The sequence below is a fragment of the Maylandia zebra genome, linkage group LG18, assembly GCF_041146795.1.
Source record: "Maylandia zebra isolate NMK-2024a linkage group LG18, Mzebra_GT3a, whole genome shotgun sequence".
Classification (NCBI taxonomy): Eukaryota; Metazoa; Chordata; class Actinopteri; order Cichliformes; family Cichlidae; genus Maylandia; species Maylandia zebra.
Genome location: NC_135184.1, coordinates 19,805,499 through 19,820,699, shown reverse-complemented (window position 1 = coordinate 19,820,699; position 15,201 = coordinate 19,805,499). Strand labels below are relative to the sequence as shown.

The 15,201-nt window shown below is 41.2% G+C and overlaps 1 protein-coding gene across 2 annotated transcripts in view; it reads left to right on the top strand.

Moving 5' to 3' along the window:
• LOC101467532 (uncharacterized) overlaps positions 1-14,849 on the top strand; it is a 28,996-nt gene extending 14,147 nt beyond the window's left edge. For both annotated transcript variants that reach the window (XM_004542619.3, XM_076876631.1), the window contains 16 exons: positions 1,255-1,394; positions 9,484-9,610; positions 9,694-9,774; positions 9,947-10,045; positions 10,244-10,291; positions 10,675-10,857; positions 11,013-11,143; positions 11,385-11,457; positions 11,587-11,661; positions 11,741-11,866; positions 11,969-12,064; positions 13,050-13,259; positions 13,379-13,556; positions 13,662-13,776; positions 13,875-14,047; positions 14,264-14,849. In XM_004542619.3, coding sequence (XP_004542676.2) covers positions 1,255-1,394; positions 9,484-9,610; positions 9,694-9,774; positions 9,947-10,045; positions 10,244-10,291; positions 10,675-10,857; positions 11,013-11,143; positions 11,385-11,457; positions 11,587-11,661; positions 11,741-11,866; positions 11,969-12,064; positions 13,050-13,259; positions 13,379-13,556; positions 13,662-13,776; positions 13,875-14,047; positions 14,264-14,366 — 1,958 coding nt within the window. In that variant the 3' untranslated portion in view covers positions 14,367-14,849. The remainder of the gene's footprint in view (positions 1-1,254; positions 1,395-9,483; positions 9,611-9,693; positions 9,775-9,946; positions 10,046-10,243; positions 10,292-10,674; positions 10,858-11,012; positions 11,144-11,384; positions 11,458-11,586; positions 11,662-11,740; positions 11,867-11,968; positions 12,065-13,049; positions 13,260-13,378; positions 13,557-13,661; positions 13,777-13,874; positions 14,048-14,263) is intronic.
• The last annotated feature ends 352 nt before the right edge of the window (positions 14,850-15,201 follow it).

The following is a 15,201-nucleotide window of genomic DNA, read 5'->3' as shown; positions in this document are numbered from 1 at the left end:
TTATAATTGAGTGATTTGTATATACTAGTGCTATTTCTTAAATTTGTAAAATCTGTAACATATTTTATTGTTTAATTAGTCTGTTACTGTTACTGTCTTGGAGCAGCTGTAACCCACATAATTTCCGGCGAGAACAGCGGACTCCCGGCACATTGTTTTTTAAACCCCCCGCTACTCAGGTTAAACATGATATATAAGTCACTTAGGTAACTTAAAAAATTGTATTGTTTGGCTGTTTCAGTGTTTTATTTGTTCCTGAGTAAATCGGTTTGGCTGAGATTAAAGACATTAGATTAGATTAGATTAGATAAAACTTTTCCTCTGGGGTTTTCACCCAGCTGAATAAACGTCAAACAGAAAACTGATTAAACACAAGTGTGAGATGGTCGAGAATTTACTCCAGTGTACTGTTATATTTTAGATAGCAAGGAGCAGACGGCTGAGTTTATCAAACTCCACCGAGACAGCGGTGACGCAAATCTGAAGGCTAGACCGTCCCATTTCACAGCTGCTCACTTCCAGCCTTCTCAGTTTTCGAAGGACCCGGCCCACGTAGATCGCAAAGGCCAGGTCCTCCGAAAAATGCAGCCTAGGTTTTGAGATACAGCTTTTGAATTGGTACTTGTTCTCTGACTGATGACTTATCACGAGTCCACAAGAACCCGGGTATGCACAAGTACTCGTATTGAGACAGGCAACTGTTAGCATCTGGTCACAGCAGACATCACTTAGCAAATAAATTAACAATTATTTCTCAATAAAAACATGTAAGCTTAAAAAAAAAAACTTTTTTAATATTTTAACAAATTAAAAATGTTTTAACATATTTTAATAAAAAAACAAAACAAAAAATGTATAAGCTTTAATATGTACTAATAGTACATTAATAGTAATAGTAATTAATAGTAATTAAGAAGTACGGAAACACATCTGCGGATAATGAATACAGAAAATCCGTTCACATCTATACAGAACAATGCATTGTATTTTTACTGATTTTTTTTTTTTTTTTTACAGTTTAGGGCCCCCTTCAGATTGTGAATCGAATGTTGACACTAACAATAAGAACTGAATCATTGTGCTTTAGAATATTACTGCATGCACCTTAAACTATTGTGAATTAGAACCTTGAGCTCTAAGAGACATCTCAATAATAGTATAACATTTGATTTGAATTATTTGTTAACGTCATTATTATAAATATGATGGTAGTATAGTTATTAGAAAGTGTTACTAGTGATTTAATTCTGCCAGGGCCAAAGGGAATAAAAGGAGATCGAGGAATACCGGGAAAACCAGGGCGAGATGGTGATCAGGGTAAAACTGGTTTCAAAGGAGCTACTGGGGAACCAAAGTACAATGGATATGGGCCACCTGGACCAGCAGGCCAAAAGGTAGAATTTAAATGTCACTGATGCAGTAGAGAAGATTCCAGTAAATAAATACAAATGTGTATATTATTTGAAACAAATGTGTTCATCAATAGGTTCTTTATCCCTCTTTCATTATTTCTGTTGGGTCTAAACTCAGACCCCGCTGTATCCAGGACTTATTCCCATGAAAGAAAAGCAAGGCAACAGTGTTCGATCGATTTCTTGCGCAAGGGAGGCCTCTCGTCTGTGACCAGCACGTTGAAATGACCACGCTGGTGGCCTCCTCTCGCCGCCTTTTATTGACAAACTTCAAACAATAGTTTACAAAACACCTCCCCTTGCAACCCCCTTTGGTTACAAAGACAAGGCACTGTATGTAAGTGTGTGTGTGTGGGTGTTATGTGAGAATGTGTGTGTGTGTGTGTGTGTGTGTGTGTGTGTGTGTGTGTGTGTGTGTGTGTGTGTGTGTGTGTGTGTGTGTGTGTGTGTTTGATCAAAGGGTCATAAAACCTAAAAGCAGGAACAACATCCTTGGTCATAAAGAGGGTAGTCTTCCCCCACACCCAATGTATGGTTTACCAAAGATAACACAGTGAAACCATACAAAGGGTAGGAAGCTCTACCAAACATCAAACAGATCTTCAAGTTAGGATGTATCTACAATAAAACCTCCCCCAGCACAGAGTGGCTGGAGAGGTGGTCAGGATCAAAGGAATGGCTTTGATCCTACTGCTTAAACTAAGACTGTACAAATTTAAGAAACACAATGGCAACATTCAACAATTAGACTTAACATTTCCCTCCTTTTTGTCATTGCATACTTAAATTTCAACTTATGCACCCTTTGTTTAGACAGTGTCAGTGTAGATTTCATTCATGCACAGTAAACTACATCCTATACATAAGCAAATCAGTATCAACAGTTCAAAAACAGGAATTAATATTTTCAAAAGAAGATGCCACCAAGGACCAGACAGTAACCAAGCTATCCAGTCTTGTGGCGGATCTACTCCTGTCGTGCAATTCATTATGTATTTCTTCAAGTACACAACTGAATGTCAAAGGTCAAACAAGAAGAATCATCATTCTCAAAAATCATATGTCACTACAATCCAACTGTATACAGACATAGGTATTTAAACGCATCAGTTGACTTTATTGTTTGTCCATATGGCTCTCAGCTAACTTCAAAGCTGCAGCAAGTCAACACCCTTATTTATTGACTCCTATCAACCCCCCAAATCTTCTCACTGTAGGCATCCTGTGGGGGTTAGAGTCAACTTGTGAATTATCTGCATTTACAACTCTTCTCCTGTCCTGTTGTCACCACAGAAAAAGCTTTGTAAAGGAAATTGGATCCAGCTGTTTTGATCTTCTTGGCTCAAAACCTCAAGTGTTCATGATGTAAATGTAGACAAAAGGCTTCTCTGTTTACATCCTTCTTGCAGAAGACAAAAGAATAAGTGATGTTACCATGTTCCATGGTTAATCTCCAACTTGGGCTAATCCATTGTCCTTCGTACACATAGGCAATTGGCCTGTTTCCAGTTCGTTTAACTGTATAATGTCCTGCAACAAGTCATATTCTTTGAGTCAGACGAGCAGGTCTGTCTCACCAGAGCAGTTCACCTTCCCAGCTACTGGTGAATCAACCTTCCATTCAGGTTATGAGGAATTGGAAAGTTGAAAAGTTGGCAGTGTTCCTGGATGTGTTGCTAAAGCAACCAAACAAACTGTCTCGCTCCAAGTGATGCTATCCGGTTGTGTTCTTAAACTGCCACCAGTAGTTGGTTGAAAACCCATGCGGGTACCTGGTGTGGTTCGCTCTGTCCCAGTGCGCTCCCTGTCATCCCACTCAGGGTCCACAGGCACAAGAAGATGCACAGCACATTCCCAGCCATTCTGATGAGTACCTGTGGCTCAGTTGGTTTCTTCACCGGATTGAGACGAGGGGCCCTGGAGGCTTTCCCCCCCTTTGTTCCCGGTCTTCCTGCCACTTACTCCGAGCTGGCCTGGATGTGTGTCACCTTCTTGCAGTGCGCTTGATGTATCCAAGTGTTCCTTCCAGCAATCTTCACTGCTGTGGTCGTCGTCAGCAGCATCCGATATGGACCTTCCCACCATGGACTGGACCAGCACTTCCTCTCCATGGCCTTATCATCATCCAATCTCCAGACTTCAGGCTCTGCTCCTGCGAAGAAACAGAATCATCTGGCAGATCATTTGTTCTCATGACTACTTTACTTTTAAACATTTTCAAGCATCTAATCTGCTAATATGCTCTCTCTTCTGCTTTTCTATCATCACTACAGAAGACTGGAACTCTAAATGCTCTAACATGTGTAATCTCAAAGAGTCAGACCATTCTCTGTTGGAGTAATCCTCATGTACTTATTCTATACAGTCTAACCATGTCCTGCCTGTCTTCCTAAATCTTAACTTTACTGTCTGCAAAAGTTTTTTTTTTAAAGTATTTAATAATCCTAGAGTGAGTATAACGACTGCTCATCTCCCTCCTGTTTGAGACATGGCATAGCCAATGGCTCAAAATAGCAGCAGTCTTATACAAATTATTAGGCAGTACTGGTTTATCACACAGATAAAAAATCATCCTGCAAGCTTGCTCCCTCTGTAAGTCACAACTATTGTCCTGCAGTAGGTGAGTGGGCCTGCATGTCTGCTAATGCTGTACTGATAAAAGGTTAACACCATGTTTAACTAAAGCTGCCTCTTTTGCGATCTTATCTGCAAAAACTTCCCCTAATGCAACCGGATCTTTCCCTCACATGTGTGCTGCACATTTACAAACGGCAATTCCACTGGTTAATAACGCTGCATCCAGCAGAATTTGCAAGAGTTTGGTGTGTTCTGCAGGTTTCCCTGTAGAGGTTGTCACACCTCGTCTCACTCACTGCACTACAAAGAAATGTACAGTAGCAAATGTATACTACCTATCAGTGTATATTGTCTCTCTACAGCTTTACACGCTTCCGTTAAAGCTAGCATCTCTGCTGCTCAAGCAAACATGAAACATGCTAGTTGTCCTACATAGATAACTCTCTCTCACTGTCAGCTACAGTAAAACGTGTTCTAGTCTGTCCCTCTGCTGTTGTAAAACTCAAATCATCAACAAACCAAACCTTTCCCTCAACGAGTGGCACATCTATTAAGTCATCCCTCAGCTTACACGTCTTCTCCTCGCGCTCTCTACACTCATGAGAAGTGCCCTCCTCCGTTGGCAAAAAGGGTTGGACAGATTCAGAATTCTGCACCACTTTATGGTAATATGTGTGGTTGTGAGAGTAACAGTAACATTAAAGACAAGTGTCTTGTAGGTGACAGAAATGTAAGTTTAGTCTGCAGTAGTAAACATCTACCTCGTGTGGAACTAACAGTGTCAAAGGGTGAAATAAACTATTGAAACATTGTACAGCTTAAGCTGCTGCACATACTGGTCTCACGCATGGAGGTAAAGCACGAGCAACTAGAGCTAATCTTTTAGGATAGTAAGTTACTGGCTTCACTTGTGGAAAAAGTGCTGTTAGTTATTTTACAGTCACCTTGCATTTGTGCTGTTCACAGAACCACAAGTCCATCGCTGGACCTCCTCTGCGCTGTCACTTTTTGGAGCTTGGCACGCTCCCTCAGGTTCCATTTTGTGGGCGATCCTCTCAGTCACTCCTTCTCATCATGGCATCTCACGACATCTACAAATTGAAAAAATGACACTCCTCTCGCCACACGGCTTTCGCCATGTGTCAACTCCCCAATGAGACATGTACAAGAGTGTTGCACAGTCTCCCTAAAACAATCTCCAGGGTTTGTCCCTTGGAGCAGCTTCACTCCAAGCTGTAACCCTGTGTAAGAACATTAATCAGCACTTAAATGTTCAGCTTGTTTAACTCCCAGCTCCTGTATCACAGAAGACAAAGTCTTAAATTTAAACAACTTCACATTTGCAACCAACTGTAGATCATAAGAGTAATAAAGTATTCAGCATCACAGAGACAAGTATCATTGCAGGTTTATTCTAAACTCATTAAACTTCTACTTTTTCCCATAATTTGTTCCAAATTATTTAACATCTCAACGTCATTCCACATTATAATCAGTGAACTTCACTTATAGGCCATCAAAGCCTCATCTGAACATGGATGCACCACTTGCATAGGTTTAATACTTGTAAATAAACAGCTAATCACACAAATCACTGCAACAATAATAGTAAACATTGTTTAATATTAATTCTGGACCCCACCTCTTGACGCATGGACACTTCTCATGCGTCAACTCACCAAACCTGGATCCCTGTCTTAAAAACTGGCTCCACCAGGAGCCTGCATACTCACCATCATGGCCTGGAAAACAAGATCTTGAAGTAAAATCAAACTTCACACTTATAAACAATTATATCAAAAAAGTAATACGCATTCAGCACGGGCGAGACAAGTGTCATGTGCAGGTTTTCTCAAATCATTAAATCACTATCATTACCATAATTCGCCTCAAACATGGATCATCCCATGTGCTCAGTTAACATTAATGTAATCGGTGACTTCCCTTAAGCAAAGTCACTCCACTCATATATTATTATGGGTCCAAAAGTGGCCAGCAAATGAGCCCATAATAAACTATTCCATAAATATCGTAATCTCTTATTTGTTTTACTCATGTCCCTTGTCCACTTCTGCTGAATGCTACATGCACTCTTAAAGAAAACAAAACCTGAAATAAAGAAACAAACATCCACCAGTTGTTCTGCTAAAAACCACATCATCAAATCACATGAAAAACTGCAATGCTGTAAGAAAAAATGCAAATGTTAGCGCTGCGCAGGTGTGTACACACTTTCTCACAGTAACTTCTGTGAGTACCACAAGCCCATGAATAACACACCTCTGATAGATTCACAAACATAAAAATGGCATTTAAAAGGTTAAATCATCACGCAACCTCAGATGTTGCTATCATCTTTCTGCTCCTGTAACAGAGACACACACAGAGATACATCCACACCTTTGTCAAGTGGGGGTTGACTTCACACAATGGTGTTAAGTCAGTCAGTCAGTTCCCCATTTATTTTAAAATTCTTACTCATTCACTCAGTGATTCCTTCTTTTGCTAATTGTGGAAATTATCGTCGCATTCGTTTCCACGCTCAGCAAAACAACGTCATTTCAAAAAGAAAAATAATTTAGACTGGATTTCCTCGTTGAATCCTTTTGGACAGGAACTTGTTTCCTGATTGTCCCAAATAAGAGCCCATTTTAATTTTGGGGAAGCTCACTTTGCAACAGTTTTCTCGACGACGCTTCGGTTCTAATCGTGCAGATCTGCTCAAACAGAGATCATCAAACAAAACTTTCAGTGCACCATGAAAGTAACAAAATAAAAGAAAGAAAATAAAAGAAATCAAAGAAAATAAAGGAAAGATAGGCCTTGTTTAAATCATGACACGTGTTCTTCATGCCAGGGGGATAAATCGTAACAAAAGACAAATCAAACAGCCAGTTTAATCTCAAACATTCATCCAATCAGCCATACACACAACATACAGCATAACCCTGTTGTCTTAGCACATAATAAGTTTTAGTTCTCATGTAACTAAATGTGTGCCATGGTAAAACTTCTTCACACACCAGAAACTCACAATCAGCTCACTCAACTCACTCATTTAAGACCTCTCATCAGCATTCTGTTTCCTCCTCTATGATGCAACCATCTGTCCTCCTATAATATTCAGTCCACTAGTCTATGTATCACTTTCATCTTAATAGTGACTTGGACAAGATGACAAACAGAATCTCATGCTTAAGATGCTGTCTGGTCTCATGAGTATCATTGTATGTGTATATGCATGTAGGGTTAGTATGGTTAATGCATTTTCAGTATGTTTTTGTGTTCATCTCTCACCACACTTCCATTATTCTCATCACTGCTTAAAACAACACACATCTCTCTGTTTTTTTTCTTTAACTGTACTTTTCTCCAAAACAGAAAATAGCATTACAGCTGTTTCAGACTGAGAAACACCAAACACTCTTCGTGCTATCATTCATCCACACAACTATTTTATTTCTTTTTGTCCACTGGGCAGGTGACATGCAGAATCACGTCTGCCCCAGCTGGATACCTTTCACACACACCATGACGTCAGACACTCTCACACTCATGGAATTGATCAGGAGAAAAACTTTCTTCATCTTCACACTCTGTTACAGAAACACCATATGTTTTGTTTTTTTTTTTTGTTTTTTTTTTGTGTTGTGTCAGGGATGGATATGTAGTTGTAACGTTTGTGTTCACTAACTTTACTTTCTGTTTCCTACCCTGCCAAGTCTGTCTTGGACTCAATGCTGCTCCTAATATGCCTTTAATCTCTCCTCCACTTCTGCCTCTGCTCTCTCACGCTCTTCTCTGACTCTACTTTCTGCTAACATTCTTGCTCTTCCTAATGCTTTTCTACGGTGTTGTTCTAGAGTAGTTGCAGTGGATTGAGCTGTAGTTTCATCCTCAGGTTTCACAACTACTTCTTGCAATATTGCTCTTTTAACATTCTTGCTTCTCTCCTCCTCTGAGCCTGCTCCAGCCACAACTTAGCAACTGCTAACTGCAATTCCTTCCTCTGCTTCGCTTTACCTGTTTTACCTGCTACACTTACAGATATTCTTTCTACCAGCATTTTACACTTAACTTCCACTAATGTCCCTTCAAATCCACATTTCTTATACCAACAACCTACATACTGCGTGCTGCCTGGTAAAACTTTCTGCATAAATTTTACATCTCCTTCTAAGGCAGACTTACACATTTTATTCTCCATTACAAGACAACAATCAGCCACACTCACGCAGACCACGTCTGGCCCGCACACACACAACATAGGCCTATCGCTTGCGTTTGCACGCACAGCTAGCGCTCTCTGTTGAAAACTCTCAAACGCCCATATGGCGGAGAATTCAACCTTCGGACACTCTCCAACGCCCCAAATGGCGGAGATTCCGGACTCTGAACCTAGGTTCTCTCCACGCCCCAAATGGCGGAGAACTCTCTACGCCCCAAACGGCGGAGAAGCCTGCGTCTCTCTCACGCGGCTAGCGCGCTCCCGGACTCACGTTTAACGCACAGCCCGTAGCCGCTCTCTATTGTTTTGGGTCCACGTGCGCTCTCGTGACCAGCGCTCCCCGGGACTCCAACGTTTCACGCAGAATCACGGTGACGCGTTTCTAGGATCCCACATTCATTCACGCGGTTATAGAGACGCTCTCTAAGGCCTTCTGTACTCACTGTTTGTTTACGTTCATGGGAAGAGTCTCTGGATCCCGTCAATCGTCATCCATCCCGAGGGGAGGTCAGGCGCAAACTTCCCGGCCTGGTGGCAAGCCAAAAACACCAGGGCTTTACGTCAATCATCCCAGACGTTGCGGTGGCGTCCTCTCCCTCTCCTCGGTGGATGCAATGTGTTAGGCTCCGGCTCCGAAGGACCAAAAAAATGTTGGGTCTAAACTCAGACCCCGCTGTATCCAGGACTTATTCCCATGAAAGAAAAGCAAGGCAACAGTGTTCGATCGATTTCTTGCGCAAGGGAGGCCTCTCGTCTGTGACCAGCACGTTGAAATGACCACGCTGGTGGCCTCCTCTCGCCGCCTTTTATTGACAAACTTCAAACAATAGTTTACAAAACACCTCCCCTTGCAACCCCCTTTGGTTACAAAGACAAGGCACTGTATGTAAGTGTGTGTGTGTGGGTGTTATGTGAGAATGTGTGTGTGTGTGTGTGTGTGTTTGATCAAAGGGTCATAAAACCTAAAAGCAGGAACAACATCCTTGGTCATAAAGAGGGTAGTCTTCCCCCACACCCAATGTATGGTTTACCAAAGATAACACAGTGAAACCATACAAAGGGTAGGAAGCTCTACCAAACATCAAACAGATCTTCAAGTTAGGATGTATCTACAATAAAACCTCCCCCAGCACAGAGTGGCTGGAGAGGTGGTCAGGATCAAAGGAATGGCTTTGATCCTACTGCTTAAACTAAGACTGTACAAATTTAAGAAACACAATGGCAACATTCAACAATTAGACTTAACAATTTCCTTCGTGTCCTCAGGGTGAACAGGGATTGACTAATACTAATTTGATGAAGGGTCAAAAAGGACAACCTGGAATTGCAGGAACAGAGGGTTTACCAGGAATTTTTGGACTCAAGGGAGACCCAGGACCTACTGGACTAAATGGTTTGTACAACTGATAAAATATTAGACAGCTTTAACACTCTACCTCTCTACCCAACTCTCTCTGTTCACTCCTTCTGTCTCAGGTCCCTCAGGGTCTCAAGGGCCAGAAGGGTCAGATGGCCCTCCAGGTAGCAAAGGGCAACGCGGACCTAATGGACCACAAGGCAAAGTCCTTTTAATTGCAACTATATGAAGAAACTTTTTTCACCACATATTTTTGAAGTGCAACCCATTGTCTCATTCCAGGATCAATTCGAAATGATCAAATAGTACTTTCGCTTTTTATTTATACTTTAAGTTTAATCGAGTGTACTTTTTAAAACGTGTTTGCCTCAGGTAATGTGGGTCTAACAGGAAATAGAGGACTTCCAGGTCCGAAAGGCAGCCAGGGCTTGGATGGGATTCCTGGCCCACCCGGGCAGAAAGGAGAGACTAGTAAGCCAAATACTGCATAAAAAATGTTTGTATGGTTCTTTGAGGTCATGTATAATCCTATGTAATTATGTATTTATGTATGTTTTTTTCTTTTGTCTAAAATTAAAAAGGCCTGTAGAATAGCTATCTCTTTCATAGCTAATGGTACCCCTGAATGGCGCAGGCAAATTCATCTGTTCTTATATCGCTCTTCTGCAGTCTTGATAGAAGGGAGTCCTGGGAAGCGTGGTGACCCTGGTCAGCCAGGTGAGTCACATACCAGTCACATTACCCTCTAAAGGAGCTGGGGAGTGGGGGTTATGCAGGAGGGCGAGGGTCCAGTGTTTCGTTTTGGGATTTGTTTGGTTTTTTTCTTTTCTTTTCTTTCTTATTTTAGATAATCTTGGAAAAACACTGAATACATTCAACCACACCCAGAGACCTGATGTACTTACAGTATAATCCGCATGCTGGAAGTTAAATAATGAGCGATACATATAGCAACAAACAAAGCACTCATCAGTTGATGTATTTATATGTAATATCAAACAATAAAATATACTAAAGGCCTGTTCCATTACATTAAATTATGCATCACTACTAAAATAATTCCTTACTGATTTAGACTAATTGTTCTTTCCACTCTGTAGGTCCTCCTGGAAATCCTGGCCTCCCTGGGTTGTCTGTTACAGGGATTCATGGACTAACAGGAGACAAAGGAATTCCAGGTCCACAAGGCATCCTTGGCCCAAGAGGGTCACCTGGAAGAGAAGGCGCATGTCTTCCTGGGTATAGAGGAGACCCTGGCGAACCTGGATATCCTGGGAGGAAAGGTTAGAATCTACTCGATAAGTTGTAGGTCCAGATGATGATTTCAGTTTGTGTAATTTGGTCACTGTATGGAAGTTCTTGCATGCCTATTTCACTAGGCCACTCATCCTCAGTTACTTTTATCTCCATAATCAGTGCCTTTCTAATCTCAATGTAGGCTACCCTGGCCCACCTGGTCCTCCAGGTACAGCAGTGCCTGGGTTAAAAGGAGACAGAGGGGACCCAGGTCTTCCAGGAAGCCAGGGTAATCTAGGGGAACCAGGAGATCCAGGCCCACAAGGACCACCTGTACGTTTTTACAGTAATTTACCTCTGACAAATGCCTAGAGAAAGTAGACATGAGTTTTTGATTAAAATGGAGAGTTCATAGCAAAAGATGTATTTTACAGTTGAGGTAATCTTTCATCAAGCCTTTCTGTAGCATTCTTCACACCGTACTAAAACTAATGTTTTGTATAGAATGGCAGGTCTTCAAACTCTAACTGCAATAATTAGAGTCTGATCTTTCTATTTCCATTTGCCCCCTCAGGGTGCAATAGGCAGACCTGGAGGCCCAGGGGTAAGAGGTGACCCAGGTCTTCCAGGATTCCCAGGACCTGCTGGTAATCTATGTTGAAGAGTAACAAAGTCTTCAGCAAGTTTCTCACAATACATTTGAAACGCACATCATCATCATGCTGGAATCCATGCAGCAATACAAAGAGATAATCCCATTAATTTTTTTTCTTTAGGTAAAATTGGAGAGCCTGGGTACATCCCTGGCCCTCCTGGTCAGCCAGGGGTCCAAGGTATTCCTGGACCACCAGGTGAGTCAATACTTGATAAGCTAAGCATTACATATATCTGGGGAATAGCTTTCTAATTGCTCCTTCTGTGTACCTAAAGGGCGTAAAGGTGAGGCAACATTTAGAAAAGTAATACATGAACCAGGAGCTCAAGGCTCTCCTGGTGCCCGTGGCACATGCGGACCTCCAGGAAGAACTGGTCCACCAGGACCTCCAGGCCCACCAGGTTAATACTTTTAGAGTTAATCCTTGTTGCATGTATTACCTTTCCCTGTGTAATATGTGATATTCGAATTATAAATTTTGCTATTGAACACTTCTTTTCCAGGCCAGCATGGTATCAAAGGAATGCAGGGTTTCAGCCCACCTGGTCTGCCTGGATTTACAGGCTACAAAGGAGATAAAGGAAGAGCAGGGCTGCCAGGTGTGTTTAAGACTACGTCCACACGTATACGGGTATTTCTGAAAACACAGCTTTTTCTATGCGTTTTGACCTTTCATCCACACATAAACAGTGTTTTGGATCACTATGGTGGAGATTTTTGAAAACTCCAGTTTTTGCGTATACATGTGGACAAGGAAAATTGAGATTTAGTCGTGCAACATCAAAGGTGTGCGCCTTTTTTGACGTCACGCTGTGCGCCATGTTATTGTTTACATGAGATGAATCTCTACAATGGCAGATATAGACAAAATACTGTTGCTGTTAATCTTACTATCTGCAGTTATTATCCGACCATTTAGAAAGACTGCTTTTATGCGCCATTCATCTTTATTTACTCTTTTCCTCCCAGGCTTCTAGACTTCTGATTGGCCAAGACTTCTATGCAGTTAGGATTATATTGCCACCTGTTGCTCTGGCACGTGCTTGACAGCATTTGACTTTGTTTTTTGCGTTTACATATGGATAGGATTTTTTTTTAAAACAAAAATGGAAAATCTCCATTTACAAAAATACGTGTGTACATGTGGCAAAATGTTTGGGTTAAAATGTGTTTTTGTGTATATTCCAATTACACATTAGAATATAAAAAAACACTTGAAAATGTCATTTTCCAAGTATTTCAGTAGAATGTGAAGTGTTAAATGTGTTCAAATGATTGGAATTGCCTTTCAAATAGCTGGACACATCACACCTGAAAAACAATAAAAGTTCAGGTATTGGCAGCGCTCCTGCTTCACAGTTGTGCATTACATTGTGTGAATAAGAAAAAAGAAAAAAATAAGGAAAAAATAATAATGCCCTCTGAATGAAGTTATCTGCCAGTGCACATTAAAACAGGTCCTCAGTGCATTAGTGGCAGGTAGTAGTGACTATAGAACATCCCCCAACAGATTCCAAAAATATCCTTGAACAAAACTGCCCACGTGATATTATTTCATTGCATATTATGTTCTTCAATCTGCAGGTCCCAATGGCAGACCTGGAACTCCAGGTCATAAGGGTCCTGCAGGTTTGCCCGGCAGAACCGGTCCAAGTTATGCTGACAGTTTCCTGATAGTCAGGCACAGTCAGAGCATCCACCCCCCTGAATGTCCTCATGGCACTAGCTTCATCTACAGTGGTTACTCTTTCCTCTTTATCAATGGATATAAAAGAGCTCATGGGCAGGACCTTGGTAAGAGCATGGAAAACACCACACCCAGAAGTTGTATGTGCATATATAAGATGCATCTTTGCATCATTAAAAAATAAATAAAATCTGCATATTTACCAGTGTTTTAAACTGTCTCTCAGGCACCACGGGGAGCTGTCTGCCTCGTTTCTCTACAATGCCTTTTCTGTTCTGTGACACTGAAAATGCCTGCCGCTATGCTTCTCGTAATGACTATTCATACTGGTTGTCCACTGAAACTCCCATGCCTATGAACATGGTTTCCATATCAGGAGAAATGCTGAAATCCTACATTAGCAGGTGGGATAACATTGTGTATTTAGTGTGATTACCATTAACTAAAATTGCCACCTATATCTACCCTCTAACCTTATGTGGAATAAAATAATATGGATACCTGTTTAGGTGCTCAGTGTGTGAAACCACCTCCAATGTCATAGCCATCCACAGTCAGAGGACTCTCATACCAGAATGTCCTAGAGGTTGGGAATCACTGTGGACTGGGTACTCTTTCATCATGGTAAAGAAATCAGTGTTTTGTTCATTTTTACTATTTTTAAAATTTGAATTCAGAGATCTTGTTTCTCTAAGTGATTCTGTTCTTACTGTCTGTTACAGCAAACAGGTGCTGGAGCAGAGGGATCCTCGCAGCCCCTGATTTCTCCTGGCTCATGTCTGGAAAATTTCCGCCAAGTGCCCTTTATAGAGTGTCACGGCAGGGGGACGTGTAACTACTATCCTGATTCCTATAGCTACTGGCTGGCCTCCCTCGACCCCAACAACATGTTCGGGTGAACTGTTCACTTCTCTGTTTAAGGAGACATAGTTCTGTAGTTTTCAGTTAAATATTCAAGGAATCGTTCATCTTTCATTACTCTTTTGTCCAATGCTGTTTAGAGGCTTCCCAACTCAGAACAGTGCTGTCTTGTGATTTGGCAACTTGTATCAAATTTAATTTGTTAAGTTATCTGTAATTATTATTGTCTCTGTATGTTGTTCTCCTACAGTAAACCCATACCTCAGACAGTGAAGGGACCTTTCCTAGAAAGCATCATCAGCCGCTGCCGAGTCTGCAGAAAACCAGGGCATCAAGGTGAAGGGTCAAGGTGAAGAGATAAATAGTCTGTTTCTCACTTCATTATGTTCATATTGGGCTTATAAGCAGAGGCTAAACTAAGATTTGTCTGGTGGAGGGCCCTATGATTTGTCAAAGAATTACTTTGCAGTAAGTTGTATAATCATTTGTATTTTTAATGCTCATAGTCTGTGATCACCCAAGCCTGAAATCTGAGGTTTACTGAGCTGTCATTGTTGTTTCCCAACCTGTAGATAATATAAATCTGGTATAATAGGTGAAGCATCCTCAGCTTCAATTAAATATACCCTTGATATAACTTATAAGTGACCCTGGACACCACAGCCTGCTGTGCACCAGCCTAACATAGTCCTTTAATGTCAACCGTACCACGGTACTGCAGATTAACCAGTTTAGTCTGCAGTACACTACAATAAACTGCCTAGGACTGTCATAGAACACACACATGTAAAAGAGTACATGACATGTTTAAATTAAATTGGTTTTTGCTACGTCCATTTCTGTGTGAAGTTATTACGTTAAGGCTTTTTTTGTCCTGGAAAATACACCAACTTTACATTCAGCTAGCAAACAGATTCAGATTTACACTGCAAAGAAACGGTTTGTTTGTTTTCCTGCTATTTGTTGAGCTGTTTGAAAAATTGACTCTGATTGGCTGTAATCTCCTGATTTAAAAAAAACACGTGACAAAGTGCCCAAACCAAAACTTAGCCGGCGGGACAAGGAAAAAACAATATGTTCAGGATGTTGTGGCTTGTTGAAAATGTGGTATTACTTACAGTTGTAAAAACATAGTAAAACCTGCTCAAGTCATTTGAATATGCAGTATTTTTAATGACAACAGATATT